Source organism: Nerophis ophidion, linkage group LG14, assembly GCF_033978795.1.
Source record: "Nerophis ophidion isolate RoL-2023_Sa linkage group LG14, RoL_Noph_v1.0, whole genome shotgun sequence".
Classification (NCBI taxonomy): domain Eukaryota; kingdom Metazoa; phylum Chordata; class Actinopteri; order Syngnathiformes; family Syngnathidae; genus Nerophis; species Nerophis ophidion.
The window spans coordinates 38,503,358-38,517,010 of NC_084624.1; the positions used below are offsets into that span (position 1 = coordinate 38,503,358).

The window sequence follows — 13,653 nt, forward strand, 5'->3', positions numbered from 1 at the left end:
AAAGCTAAGGCAAAATATCCAGATATATATCGTATATCGTGATATGGCATAAAAATATTGAGATATTAATAAAAGTCAATATCGCCCAGCCCTGATGTAGTATATTTGAGGATGAGTGTAGTTTTTGAACAATTACGGAACTCTGTCAATCCAAAATATTATTTTAGTTCACGCCGTTTCTGAAAATTCAACAGTCATCTCCAAAGTAGGCCTGGGCGATATGACGATTTTTTTGTAGCAGACGATTTAAAAAATAAAGAATAAATGTTTTTCTTCCTTTCTACCTTAGGGAAAACATGGCTAATGCTAACAGTAACGAGAGCAAGACTTTGTTCCAAAGGAAAGAAAAGTGTTGTTAGTACCTACAAGCGTGGAACAAATGACTGGACACGTTTATTGACAAAAAGACAGCAGAACGACAAACATATTCCTGCATCTAAACCGCTGCCTCCGGTCAAGTGCGGGAAATGCAGCTGTTTACGAGTCGAACAAGACCGTAACAACAAACTCCCGCAAAAAACAGATCACTTTCGTGGAGTCATTTTAATGTTTGAGGATCAGTGTTTTGGTGTAACGTGGCACGCTACTTTTGATGAGGTTTTATTTAAACATGACAGCGTCTGAAGCGCAGCCAGTTCAATGCAAGAAATACCTTTTCACCAATGAAAGAAACAGCCAGCACTAAACACGAAAATGAACTTGATATCAAATACAAATAGGCAACATGACACAGAGCAGGCAACAAACACACGCACACACACGTACACACTATTACGGTCTACGAGGGAACAAATCAATGATTAGAGTGACAAGCTTCAGTTTACAATCCAAACAATACCCCCTTTTGGGAACAGAAGATGTGACAGCCATGAAAGCATATTCAATCTCTTTATTAAGCAATTGTACCACAATCTAGTCAAAAGATGCAACTGACCACTAACTACCAACGAAATGCAACTGCTAAGCTAATAAACACAAGTGAGCTGCTGCTCTGTCTAGGCGCTGACTTCACCTGTTACTTGGCAAAAGGCACCGCCTTTTAAAGGTACACACTCACACTCTGCTCCAATATGAAAAGTTTCTCAACTGCAAAAGTTAGATATTGGAATTTTTTTAAAGTAACACAATAATAACAACTTTCCCTTGTTATTAATTAATTTTATTAAATAACAATTAATTCCAATAGCATTTAAATTATTTGTTTACCATGTATGAGAAAGAAACACGGTGGAGAGTGATCACTAAATCAGTCGCTCTGCACACAACCGAGATTTGCGACTAAAAAAGCCGGGGTTTATCCACTCATTGAAACTTTAGTCTTCTCAATGTTTTACTTGATCATTTATTTGCATACAATGAATATTACTACATTTTACTTACATAAGTATTCTATTCAAACAGAAGTATTGCTTTCCAGAGGAAGCTCTCCATTAAATAATTTGAAACTAATTCAATTTAAAGTAAAATTAATATTTTGTCTAAAAAGAACAATATTATTCAAAGTACAATTTTGCTAATAGTAAGATACACTATCATTTCAATCTAGTAGTTTTTGATAAAAAAAATAAAATAAGGTTATTTGTATTCAATGGTTCCTTCAAAAAGTAGGGGGAAAAAAACAAATACATTTATTTGTGATATAAAACCTTTGAAAATGATCACTCAAAAAGTCTAACCCTAACTGTACTGTAACTCAAAACCTAGCCCAACCTGACAGTACCTTCTACATCCCCAACAGGAAGTTTTTATGGAATACTCACCGTATGTCCAGTACAGGTGCGCCGCGAGAACAAACGATCAGAGTGGTGGCGTTAACGTAGCAAACAAGAAGTGACTAAACGATGGGAACATCTAAAAGGTTCTGTGGGTTCTACTGCCTGTCACTGTCCTACGGTTGCTATGGTTACCTTGTGACGTCTGTTTGCACCTGTGCAGAATTTTTCCCACTGTGTAAAGCACTGAGAGAGGAAAACAACAATCAGATGTTCTTTTGCAGTCTGGAATCTTCCAGAACTTTGCAGACTTTTACACAGAAAGAACTTGGATTGGACTTCACGGTTGTTTTCGGGCCTCTCCCATGTGAGGCATATTGTGTGAGACCGGATAAAACTAAAGAGAAGAACTGTTGGTGACTTGTGTTTGTACCTGTGACTTGAGGGACGTAAGGGATAGACAGTCTCTCAGCGTTGTATCCTGGACCAGCCAGGCACTCGGTTATCTCAGCGGTCTGGAAGTACAGCGCTCGCTCCTCCTTATCCAAACACTCAGGAAAGCTGTAAAAGAAAATGGCGAAAGCGTCATTTTCTCCAAAGCTGCAAAGTTGAAAAAAAAAAGTGAAAATGAGGACGCGTACGTGCACTTGTCCCTAAAGATATGCTCTGGCAGAAGATATGGTGCGTCCATGTTCCTCAGCTCAATCACCTGAAAGCGAGAAGTCAAGGACATGTCAAGGCACAGTACAGCGGAAGATTCCGAGGGGATGGGAGTCACCTTGCTGACGTGCTGGCAGAAAGACGGGTTGGCAATCATCTGGCTCAGGAAGTTGAGGTATGCCGCCACCAATGCCATCACGCCGCAGCGGAGAGACATGGACATGTTCTCCTCATTGGCCAGCGCCATATCCTGGAGACACATTCGATGATTTCACCTAATGCCATCAGTCACGTGACCAGCAAGTTTCTAGAAAGCTCTTTCACCTGCAAAGCGATGTTGAGTCGGATGAGGTCGATGACCACTTCTTCGCTGGCGAGCTCGATGGTGAGGATGGCAAGTGTGGTGAAGAGCAGTTCAAAGTTCTTGTGCATGTTGTCGTCCTCCTTGCAGCCCAGGTAGATGTGGCGGTACAGCTGCTGGCCGTGCTGCAGTGGGGGGAACCAGACAATAATGTGATGGTCGGTATCCATAGCAACAGATGCAACAGTCAATAGTGACCAACCTTCTTCATGAAGGCCACATCCTGCTTGGAGATCTTTTCTCTCTTGATCTTCAGTGCAGCCACGTTGGGAATGATCCTTCAGAAGACATTTCACATTATTTAAAGGCCTACTGAAACCCACTACTACCGACCACGCACTCTGATAGTTTATATATCAATGATGAAATATTAACATTGCAACACATGCCAATACGGCCTTTTTAGTTTATTAAATTGAAATTTCCCGCGAGTTTCTTGTTGAAAACGTCGCGGAATGATGACGCGTGCGCGTGATGTCACGGACTGTCAGGAAATATTAGCGCTGCATCACTAGCAGCTAAAAGTCGTCTGCTTTAATCGCATAATTACACAATATTCTGGATATCTGTGTTGCTGAATATTTTGCAATGTGTTAAATTAATAATGGAGACTATAAAGAACAATGCTGTTGGTGGAAAGCGGTGGATTGCAGCTGTCTTTAGCACCGAGACACAGCCGGTGTTACTTTGTTTGTTGTGAAGCAGAGCGGTCAAGCGAACATGTTTTCTCTACGTCAACCAGCATGTTTTTGGATGGGAAAATTGTGATATATATCTCACCGGAGACAATATTGAATTATTCGTTGTCCTGCAACAGCTGTCAAAAAAGGCAGCTGTGAGCTTGGCTCCTCGGCTTCTCTCTGAGAAACTGCGTGTTCACCGCAGCCATCCGACCTCGAGGTATGTCTTTACAATCTCACTAAAACGCTATTAAAACAATAAGCAGATAAGGGATCTTCCAGAATTATCCTAGTAAATGTGTCTAATTACATCTGAAATGCTCACACTGCTGCCGCCCGGAAGCCGTTGCTTTTTTTTTGTAGTCCTTCGCTATCAATATACTAATTCACGAATCTTTCATCCTCGCTCAAATTAATGGGGAAATTGTCGCTTTCTCAATCCGAATTGCTCTTACTGCTGGTTGCTCCCATTATAAACATTGTGAATATGTGTGGAACCCTGCAACCCGTGACTTCACGCGCACATACTTCCGGTAAAGGCAGGGCTTTTCTATTAGCGAACAAAAGTTGCGAACTTTATCGTCGATGTTCTCTACTAAATCCTTTCAGCAAAAATATGGCAATATCGCAAAATGATCAAGTATGACACATAGAATGGACCTGCTATCCCCGTTTAAATAAGAAAATCTCATTTCAGTAGGCCTTTAAGGTACTACCTGCAGGAGGTACCAGAAGTTACTACCTGATGCCGCGCAGTTTAGCTCGGTTGTCATGGCGATCGATGATGTTGTGCAAGATCTCCAGCACGAGCTGCCTTAGCTCACCATCCTCCATGAGGGAGATGGAGAAGAGCGGGTCCAGGAAAGGAGGGGGGAGCGCAGCTGCCATGGACTTGGACTTAAAGCCTGATGTGACCTAGGGGTGGGGTCAGGGTGTGTGATTAACACTCGCTGGTCAACAAACATGGCACCTAGCGTTAACAAGCACAGGTCAGTGTCCACCTCAATCCTGGAAGACGCCGCAGTACTTCGCTCCTTCTTTTGGGACGCGGTTCACATGACAAGGCCAGCACACGTGCACACTACTGGTGTGTTAAGCAGCTGCACATACTTTATAACTACTCTGACCTTTAACTTTCCCTCTAGCTCCACACTGAGGCCAGGTGGCACTGAGGAAAAATGAATGAGGACAGACGGCTGCTGGGATGAGGATGCATCTGTGTGTGTGTGTGTGTGTGTGTGTGTGTGTGTGTGTGTGTGTGTGTGTGTGTGTGTGTGTGTGTGTACATAGGGGTGTAAAAAAAAAAAAAAAAACATCGATTTTTGAATGAATCGCGATTCTTATTTGTAACAATTCCTAATCGAATAAAAAAAATATATTATTATTTTCTTTTAATCTGTGTTAATCAGCCACTCAGGCAAATCATATTGCTGTGCAGATTTACTTTCGAAATGAGAAGTGTTGGACATTTCTCCTGTTGCCTTATTTGCATTTGACTTTATTAAATGTTTGGGTAAAATGTTATTAAAGAAAACCAGCATTGGTTTTAGGTAATATAGAAATTTATCAGAGCTGTTTATTTTATGGAGGAAAGTAGTTAATCATAGACACTGACACAAAATGTTAAAAATGTATCGAGAATCGATTCTAAATCAAATCGAATGATGTGGTACCCAAAGATTCCCAGCCCTATTGGTTGAGGCTCAATTGGTAATCTCTTAACATTTTTAATTCAAAATGCAGAAATAAGGGGAAAACAAGTAATTTTTATCACCCTCCTATCATCATGCTTGAGATTTTTAATGCTGGTTCACATCATTTCTTCGTACGTGTGATCTGTTAAAATCAGTGTTATAAATATTACACAAATAAGTTTGTCTGAAGCTGCTCTTTATATAAGATAATAAACCTCCTGATTTGTAGAAATGTATCTAAAGTGCTTCGCCCGAGTCCGCCATTCTAGTCATTAAGCTCCTTCTTTTTTCTATCCTCTTATTGTGGGGCAGACTGGATCTTACATGCACATACATGCATGGTCCGCTGTTGCCATTTCTAAAACTAAGTAGCATATAGTTGTGACTTACAGTGGGGCAAAAAAGTATTTAGTCAGCCACCGATTGTGCAAGTTCTCCCACTTAAAATGATGACAGATGTCTGTAATTTTCATCATAGGTACACTTCAACTGTGAGAGACAGAATGTGAAAAAAAAAATCCAGGAATTCACATTGTAGGAATTTTAAAGAATTTATTTGTAAATTATGGTGGAAAAACAGTATTTGGTCAACCATTCAAAGTTCTGACTGATGGAAGGAAGTTTTGGCTCAAAATCTCATGATACATGGCCCCATTTATTCTTTCCTTAACGCGGATCAATCGTCCTGTCCCCTTAGCAGAAAAACAGCCCCAAAGCATGATGTTTCCACCCCCATGCTTCACAGGGATGCAACTCAGTATTCTTCTTCCTCCAAACACGACAAGTTGAGTTTATACCAAAATGGATGCATGGATGATACAGCAGAGGATTGGGAGAATGTCATGTGGTCAGAAGAAACCAAAATATAACTTTTTGGTATAAAATCAACTTGTCGTGTTTGGAGGAAGAATAATTCTGAGTTGAATCCCAAGAACACCATAACTACTGTGAAGCATGTGGGTGGAAACATCATGCTATGGGGCTGTTTTTCTGCTAAGGGGACAGGACGATTGATCCATGTTAAGGAAAGAATGAATGGGGCCATGTATCGTGAGATTTTGAGCCAAAACCTCCTTCCATCAGTGAGAGCTTTGAATGGTTGACCAAATACTTATTTTCCACCATAATTTAAAAATAAATTCTTTAAAATTCATACAATGTGAATTCCTGGATTTTTTTTTCCACATTCTGTCTCTCACGATTGAAGTGTACCTATGATGAAAATTACAGACCTCTGTCATCATTTTAAGTGGGAGAACTTGCACAATCGGTGGCTGACTAAATACTTTTTTGCCCCACTGTATATCTGTCAGTAGACCCACTATGTAAGCGTTAAAAACTACAACATTGATGACAGGGAGAAGATGCAGTCATGTTTGAGCCATGGAAATAAGACCGCCCACAAAATGGCGCATTCTGAAGACACAGTCTGTAAAAGAAACTATGCAAAAATTTGACCAAAAGACACCATTACATGTTATGTGGACCACAACAAAAATAATATGACCCCTTTAAGTGTAAGTACATTTAACATTATACCTTAAACACTCAAAATAGTGAGTGTGCTGTGATGGACACTACAAAGCCATCTTTGCTATGGGACAGTCAGTATACTGAAGGGTACTGATAGACATGTTCCATGTGGTGAAGAGTGACAAACTTTAATCTAAACATCTAATTTTTAAATACAATAAGTGGTGGGCTCAAAATAAAATCACTAAATTCAAATAAATATTTGTGAGAATAAAGTTATTGATTTGTAACGTTTTAAGGACTCACCATGATGAGCGAGCTGAGCAGCATTGTCTGGATGCGTTTGGTTCCTTGATGCCTGGGAAAACAGACAAGATGATGTTATTGTAGCAGGAAACACTCACTCCTTGGGGCAAGTGGTGGATATGGGGAGGGAATGGTAGGGGGTGGGCGTTGCTGTTGAGGCCGGGGGATAATCCTGTTGCGGAAGGAGGATTAGCTGTTAGCACTGCTGATGGACAAGCATCCCTCTCTCTGGTCCGGACTTCAACTCAGCGGGACATCCTGGAGGTGATGGATAGAGGGTGTGTCCTCCACTCTCCTCACTCAACATGACTTTAAGTGAATGCGGGGAATAGCTACTCAGGCATTATTTCAAGCTTGAGGCTCAAAGTGAAACATGCTCAAGTTAAAAAAGACAAGTCCTAAAAACTGTATGAACATGTCTGTCAGTGTCCTGCCTTGTGTTATAAAAACATGGTAGTTTAAACAGCCTGGACAACCAATAGGTAGACCACTCTGATGTGCAGTCTTGAACCTATTTTACTCATCAAAGCAACAAAATACAAATCGATGCTTTTTTGGAATTGAATTAATGAACTTACTTAAAGAATCATTGAAGCCCTAACACGGACAAAGCTGTGGTAAAGATGGTTGAGCTCGGCAGCTTATTCGTCGGACACGGATCGTTGTCGTATTTTACGCATCTTAATGCATCCCACAGTCCATACCTGTCCATACCTGGGAGACAGGTATGGAATACAGGCAGGCCAGTCTAGTACCGCACTCTTTAACTACAAAGCCACGCTTTGTAAAACGTGCAGAATGTTGCTTGGCATTGTCTTGCTGAAATAAGCAGGAGCGTCCATGAAAAACACGTTGCTTGGATGGCAACATATGTTGCTCCAATACCTGTAAGTACCTTTCAACATTAATGTTTCCCTCACACATGTGTAAATTACCCATGCCTTGAAGACTAATACACCCCATACCATCACAGATGCTGGCTTTAGAACTTTGCGCCTATAACAGTCCGGATGGTTCTTTTCCTCGATGTCCACAGTTTCCAAAACAATTTGAAATGTGGACTCGTCAGACCACACAGCACTTTTCCACTTTGCATGAGTCCATCTTCGATTAGCTCGGGCGCAGCAAAGCCGGCAGTGTTTCTGGGTGTTGTTGATAAATGGCTTTCGCTTTGCAAAGCTTTAACTTGCACTTACAGATGTAGCGAGGAACTGTAGTTACTGACAGTGGTTTTCTGAAGTGTTCCTGAGCCCATGTGGTGATATCCTTTACACACTGATGTCGCTTTTGGGTGAAATACCGCCTGAGGGATCGAAGATTACGGGCATTCAATGTTGGTTTTCGGCGTTGCCGCTTACGTGCAGTAATTTCTCCAGATTCTCTGAACCTTTTGATGATGTTACCGACCATAGATGGTGCAATTCCTAAATTCCTTGCAATATCTCATTGAGATATGTTGTTCTTGAATTGTTCCACAATTTGCTCACGCATTAGTTCACAGAGTGGTGACACTCGCCCCATCCTTGTTTGTGAATGACTTATCATTTCATGGAAGCTGCTTTTATACCCAATCATGGCATTCACCTGTTCCCAATAAGCCTGTTCACCTGTGGGATGTTCCACATAAGTGTTTGATGAGCATTCCTTTTTTTCCATTTGTGCCAGCTTTATTGAAACATGTTGCACGCATCAAATTCCAAAAAATGAAGGTCACCAGTTTGAATGTTAAAGGCCTACTGAAATTAGATTTTCTTATTTAAACGGGGATAGCAGGTCCATTCTATGTGTCATACTTGATCATTTCGCAATATTGCCATATTTTTGCTGAAAGGATTTAGTAGAGAACATCGACGATAAAGTTTGCAACTTTTGGTTGCTAATAAAAAAGCCCTGCCTTTACCGGGAAGTAGCAGACGATGTGCGCGTGACGTCACGAGTTGTAGGGCTCCACATATATTCACATTGTTTATAATGGGAGCCACCAGCAGTAAGAGCAATTCGGACCGAGAAAGCGACTATTTCCCCATTAATTTGAGCGAGGATGAAAGATTCGTGTTTGAGGATATTGATAGCGACGGACTAGAAAAAAAAAATAATAATCAAGTAAAAAAAAAAAACGCGATTGCATTGGGACAGATTCAGATGTTTTTAGACAAATTTACTAGGATAATTCTGGGAAATCCCTTATCTTTCTATTATGTTGCTAGTGTTTTAGTGAGTTTAATAGTACCTGATAGTCGGAGGGGTTTGTCCACCGGTGTATTGAGGCCAGTGTCTGATAGAAGTCGACGGCAGCCTCTATGGACGGCACAAATTCAGCTGATCTCCGGTAAGTGGCGACTTTATACCACAATTTTCTCACCGAAAACTGCTGGTTGACATTTGGTCGGGATCCATGTTCGCTTGACCGCTCTGATCCATAGGAAAGCTTCACCTCCGGGAATTTTAAACAAGGAATCACCGTGTGTTTGTGTGGTTAAAGGCTAAAGCTTCCCAACTCCATCTTTCTACTTTGACTTCTCAATTATTAATTGAACAAATTGCAAAAGATTCAGCAAAACAGATGTCCAAAAAACTGTGTAATTATGCGGTTAAAGCAGACGACTGTGTGTGTGTGCAGCGCTCATATTTCCTAACAGTCCGTGACGTCACGCATGCACGTCGTCATTCCGCGACGTTTTCAACAAGAAACTCCCGGGAAATTTAGAATTGCAATTTAGTAAACTAAAAAGGCCGTATTGGCATGTGTTGCAATGTTAATATTTCATCATTGATATATAAACTATCAGACTCCGTGGTCGGTAGTAGTGGGTTTCAGTAGGCCTTTAAATATCTTGTCTTTGCAGTGTATTTAATTGAATATAGGTTGAAAAGGATTTGCAAATCATTGTATTCTGTTTTTATTTATGATTTACACAACGTGCCAAATTCACTGGTTTTGGTTTTTGTACATACACATATGTACAAACACACACATACATATATCCACACAAATATACACAGGCTCACACATTCGCACACACACACGTACACTTTTGCGCACACATATATAAACGTATGCGAGCACACACGCACGCAAACACATGCGCAAGCACACATATGCGACACATGCAAACATATACGCGCACGCAGGCAGCATGCATTTGATGATAACATAAAACAGAAAATAGATTAATCACATGCTCACTTCCTGCTCTGGTAACGTGTCGCTCACCCGATTTTGACAGTATCCAAGGTGTGGCAGGGGGTCCCGTACACTGGCACCTTGCCCATGATGAACATCATGACCTCCGCTCGTTGGTAGTCAGGCAGGTTCCCTCCAAAGAATCCTGGCAGGACAGCAGACAGGCAAACATGTTAAAGGCCTACTGAAACCCACTACTACCCACCACGCAGTCTGATAGTTCATATATCAATGATGAAATATTAACATTGCAACACATGCCAATACGACTTTTTTAGTTTACTAAATAGCAATTTTAAATTTCCCGGGAGTTTCTTGTTGAAAACGTCGCGTAATGATGACGTGTACGCTTGACGTCACGGAATGTTAGGAAATATGAGCGCTGCGCACACACATAGCTAAAAGTCGTCTGCTTAACCACATAATTACACAGTATTTTGGACATCTGTGTTGCTGAATCTTTTGCAATTTGTTCAATTAATATTGAAGAAGTCAAAGTAGAAAGATGGAGTTGGGAAGCTTTAGCTTTTAGCCACACAAACACACGGTGATTCCTTGTTTAAAATTTGGTGAGGTGAAACTTTACTATGGATCCTAGCGAACATGGATCCCGACCGAATGTCAACCAGCAGGTTTCGGTGAGAAAATTGTGGTAAAAAGTCGCTTCTTACCGGAGATCAGCTGAGCTTGTGCCGCCCATAAAGCTGCCGTCGACTTCCCTGAGACACTGGCGTCAAGACACCCGTGGATACACACCTCCGACTATCAGGTACTGTTAAACTCACTAAAACACTAGCAACACAATAGAAAGATAAGGGATTTCCCTGAATTATCCTAGTAAATGTGTCTAAAAACATCTGAATCCGTTTTTTTTTTTTTTTTTTCTAGTCCGTTGCTATCAATATCCTCAAACAGAAATCTTTCATCCTCGCTCAAATTAATGGGGAAATTGTCGTTTTCTCGGTCCGAATAGCTGTTTTTGTTGGAGGCTCCCATTAAAAACAATGTGAAGATGTGAGGAGCCATCAACATGTGACGTCATCGTCTGCGACTTCCGGTAGAGGCAGGGCTTTTCTGTTAGCAAGCAAAAGTTGCGAACTTTATCGTGGATGTTCTCTACTAAATCCTTTAAGCAAAAATATGGCAATATCGCGAAATGATCAAGTATTACACATAGAATGGACCTGCTATCCCCGTTTAAATAAGAAAATCTCATTTCAGTAGGCCTTTAAGCTCACATTCGCATCACGTGTCAGAATGTAAAATGGCAGCGTGTACCGATGGTCTGGATGATCGCGTTCTGGACGATGCGCTCTTCGCTCTCCTTGCTGCGGCCGGATGAAACGCTGCTGCTGGAATTCCTCCTGGAGCTCTCACCCAGCTCGAAGTCCACACTCATCCTCAAGTGTTTGAGCAGCGTGTTGAAGACTTCCAGCACGGTGGGACCTGCAATAACAGAACCACCAGAAAAAACTGCGTGAGACGCGGGACGGCCATGTCCAGGACTCCACCCAGGCAGCCTGGCGGGACATGTCACCTCACGTCCATCACAGACGCTATCTGGGGCTAGAACGTCACGCCACAAAGCTAATCTACGCTAGCACGGCCTGCATGTGTCCATCTGCGCGGCATACTGTACCGAGCCAGATGTTGGGAAGGGTCCCGTGTTCATTCTGGAAGGTGAACACATCACCTTGTTTGGACTTTTGGGCGGTTCCTAGCCGGCAGGAATATTTGTTTGCGTGAAACACACCTAAGAGGTGTGAGCCGATGATAGCATTTGCTGTCAGGATGGTTGCTCACCCACGGAGCCTTTGGCAGCGATGGCCACGGTCTCAAGCAGCACCTGGACGATGCCGGCACGCACTCGAGGAGTGTTCTTGTTGTGCATGTCCAGGTGGCCTAGAACCTGCTGGATGACGTGGTGCGAATGCTGAGCCTGCACAACAAGAAAGCTATTCAATTAAAGCCGCTCATGTGAGGATGAAAAGAGGAACAATGTGGGCCGGGCTAACCTGGATGGAGTACATGATGATCCTGAAGCAGGAAACGGCAAACTCGTTCGGCTCCCACAGGTGATGGTTGTCCAGGTGACTGGACACAAACAGAACCGATGTCACAATTAAAGTCCTGTCATGTGGAAGCTTTCATTATTTTGCGTGTTCAGAGGAAGTCAACAATAAGTCACACGGCAGATGGAGGACGACAGATTTGGTGGGCGCCGACCTGCCCCCTGAAGACCAATGTGTCTGTGAAGCACAGCTGCTGCTCGCCTCTGACGGAGGAAGATGGACGTCGCCTTCGCCCTGATGGCAGCTGGCTGAGTTTGAACTCCTGAAGGAGTGCTGGTTTCAGGGGGCAGCTGTCAATCATATGAAAGTGTCTGAAAGTCTAAAAGTCGAAGAGCATTTTTTTTGGAAGTGCATTTTGGGGGATGATGGTATTGTTTTCTTTCAGGATATCTCATAAAGCTGGTATTATTCTTGACAACATCAGCTTTAGCAAAGTTTACCCACTAACATTAGCTATCATTATAACAATTTAGGCCTGAGTGATATGGCCTAAAAATAAAATCTCAATTTTTTTCATAAAATAATATAATTCAGATTTTCTCTTACTTTTTAAATAAACCAATAAATACAAATGATGAAAATACAGTAATTCAAAACAAATTTTGCTTTTATTTGATCGTCAACTTGTATCTTGAAATGACACTGCATAAACTACATTTTATTGTTCGCAAAATAGAAATGTTGTATATTGTTGTTCTTCTTAGACCACATATACATTTGACTTTTTATGCAATGATTTTACAAAACTAAAATAAGAGCTTTCTCTAGGAGGCAAAACTTCTATCTTGAATATAATATTTCGGTGAACAAAAATGTAGCATTGTACAATGCAAACAAATAAAAAACCTGCAACATTAAGAATGATAAACTGTAAACTTAAAACTTCTGTCTTCAATAAAATACTTATATAAACAAATAAATAAACTCCAATAAGTTAATAAAGATACCAATAATTAAACGAATAGTATTAAACAAATAAATCAGATTTAAAAAGTGCAAATGTAAAACCTATGTGTTGAATAAAATACTTTGTCAATACAAATGCAGTATTGTACATTGCATGCAAATAAACTATCAAGTAAAACATTGAGATGACTCTATAGTTTTTGTCAGTGGACTAATGCAGGCTTTTCCATTGTATGTGCACCACATCTTGGCGATATGCAGAGCAGCTGCTTTAGTGATCCCTCTATGCATGGTGTTATTTTTCTTTTCATACATGGTAAATGATTCTATCACGGTACGCTGCTTTTTAGCGAGAGTTTGTTATGTTCTTGTTCATGTTGTAAAGAGTTGCATTTACCACACTCGGCTCGATGCCGTTTCCGATGCTGGAATAAGTTTGTTATGCTCATACTTGCCAACCCTCCCGGATTTTCCGAGAGACTCCTGAAATTCAGCGCCTCTCTCGAAAAACTCCCGAGAAAAATTTTCTCCTGAAAATCTCCCGAAATTCAGGCGGAGCTGGAGGCCATGCCACCTCCAGCTCCATGCAGACCTGACTCAATGTT

The 13,653-nt window shown here is 41.3% G+C and overlaps 1 protein-coding gene across 3 annotated transcripts in view; it reads right to left on the reverse strand.

Annotated features, from left to right (window-relative positions):
* efr3a (EFR3 homolog A (S. cerevisiae)) overlaps positions 1 to 13,653 on the reverse strand; it is an 83,769-nt gene that overhangs the window by 3,122 nt on the left and 66,994 nt on the right. For 2 of the 3 annotated variants that reach the window (XM_061920705.1, XM_061920704.1), the window contains exons 8-19: positions 12,086 to 12,164; positions 11,874 to 12,009; positions 11,710 to 11,787; positions 11,349 to 11,516; positions 10,101 to 10,215; positions 6,887 to 6,938; positions 4,156 to 4,328; positions 2,936 to 3,011; positions 2,697 to 2,858; positions 2,491 to 2,622; positions 2,354 to 2,421; positions 2,146 to 2,273 (exon numbers count right to left, since the gene is read on the reverse strand). In XM_061920705.1, the coding sequence (XP_061776689.1) occupies positions 2,146 to 2,273; positions 2,354 to 2,421; positions 2,491 to 2,622; positions 2,697 to 2,858; positions 2,936 to 3,011; positions 4,156 to 4,328; positions 6,887 to 6,938; positions 10,101 to 10,215; positions 11,349 to 11,516; positions 11,710 to 11,787; positions 11,874 to 12,009; positions 12,086 to 12,164 (1,367 nt within the window). The remainder of the gene's footprint in view (positions 1 to 2,145; positions 2,274 to 2,353; positions 2,422 to 2,490; positions 2,623 to 2,696; positions 2,859 to 2,935; positions 3,012 to 4,155; positions 4,329 to 6,886; positions 6,939 to 10,100; positions 10,216 to 11,348; positions 11,517 to 11,709; positions 11,788 to 11,873; positions 12,010 to 12,085; positions 12,165 to 13,653) is intronic. The other variant, XM_061920706.1, reaches the window with a different exon arrangement.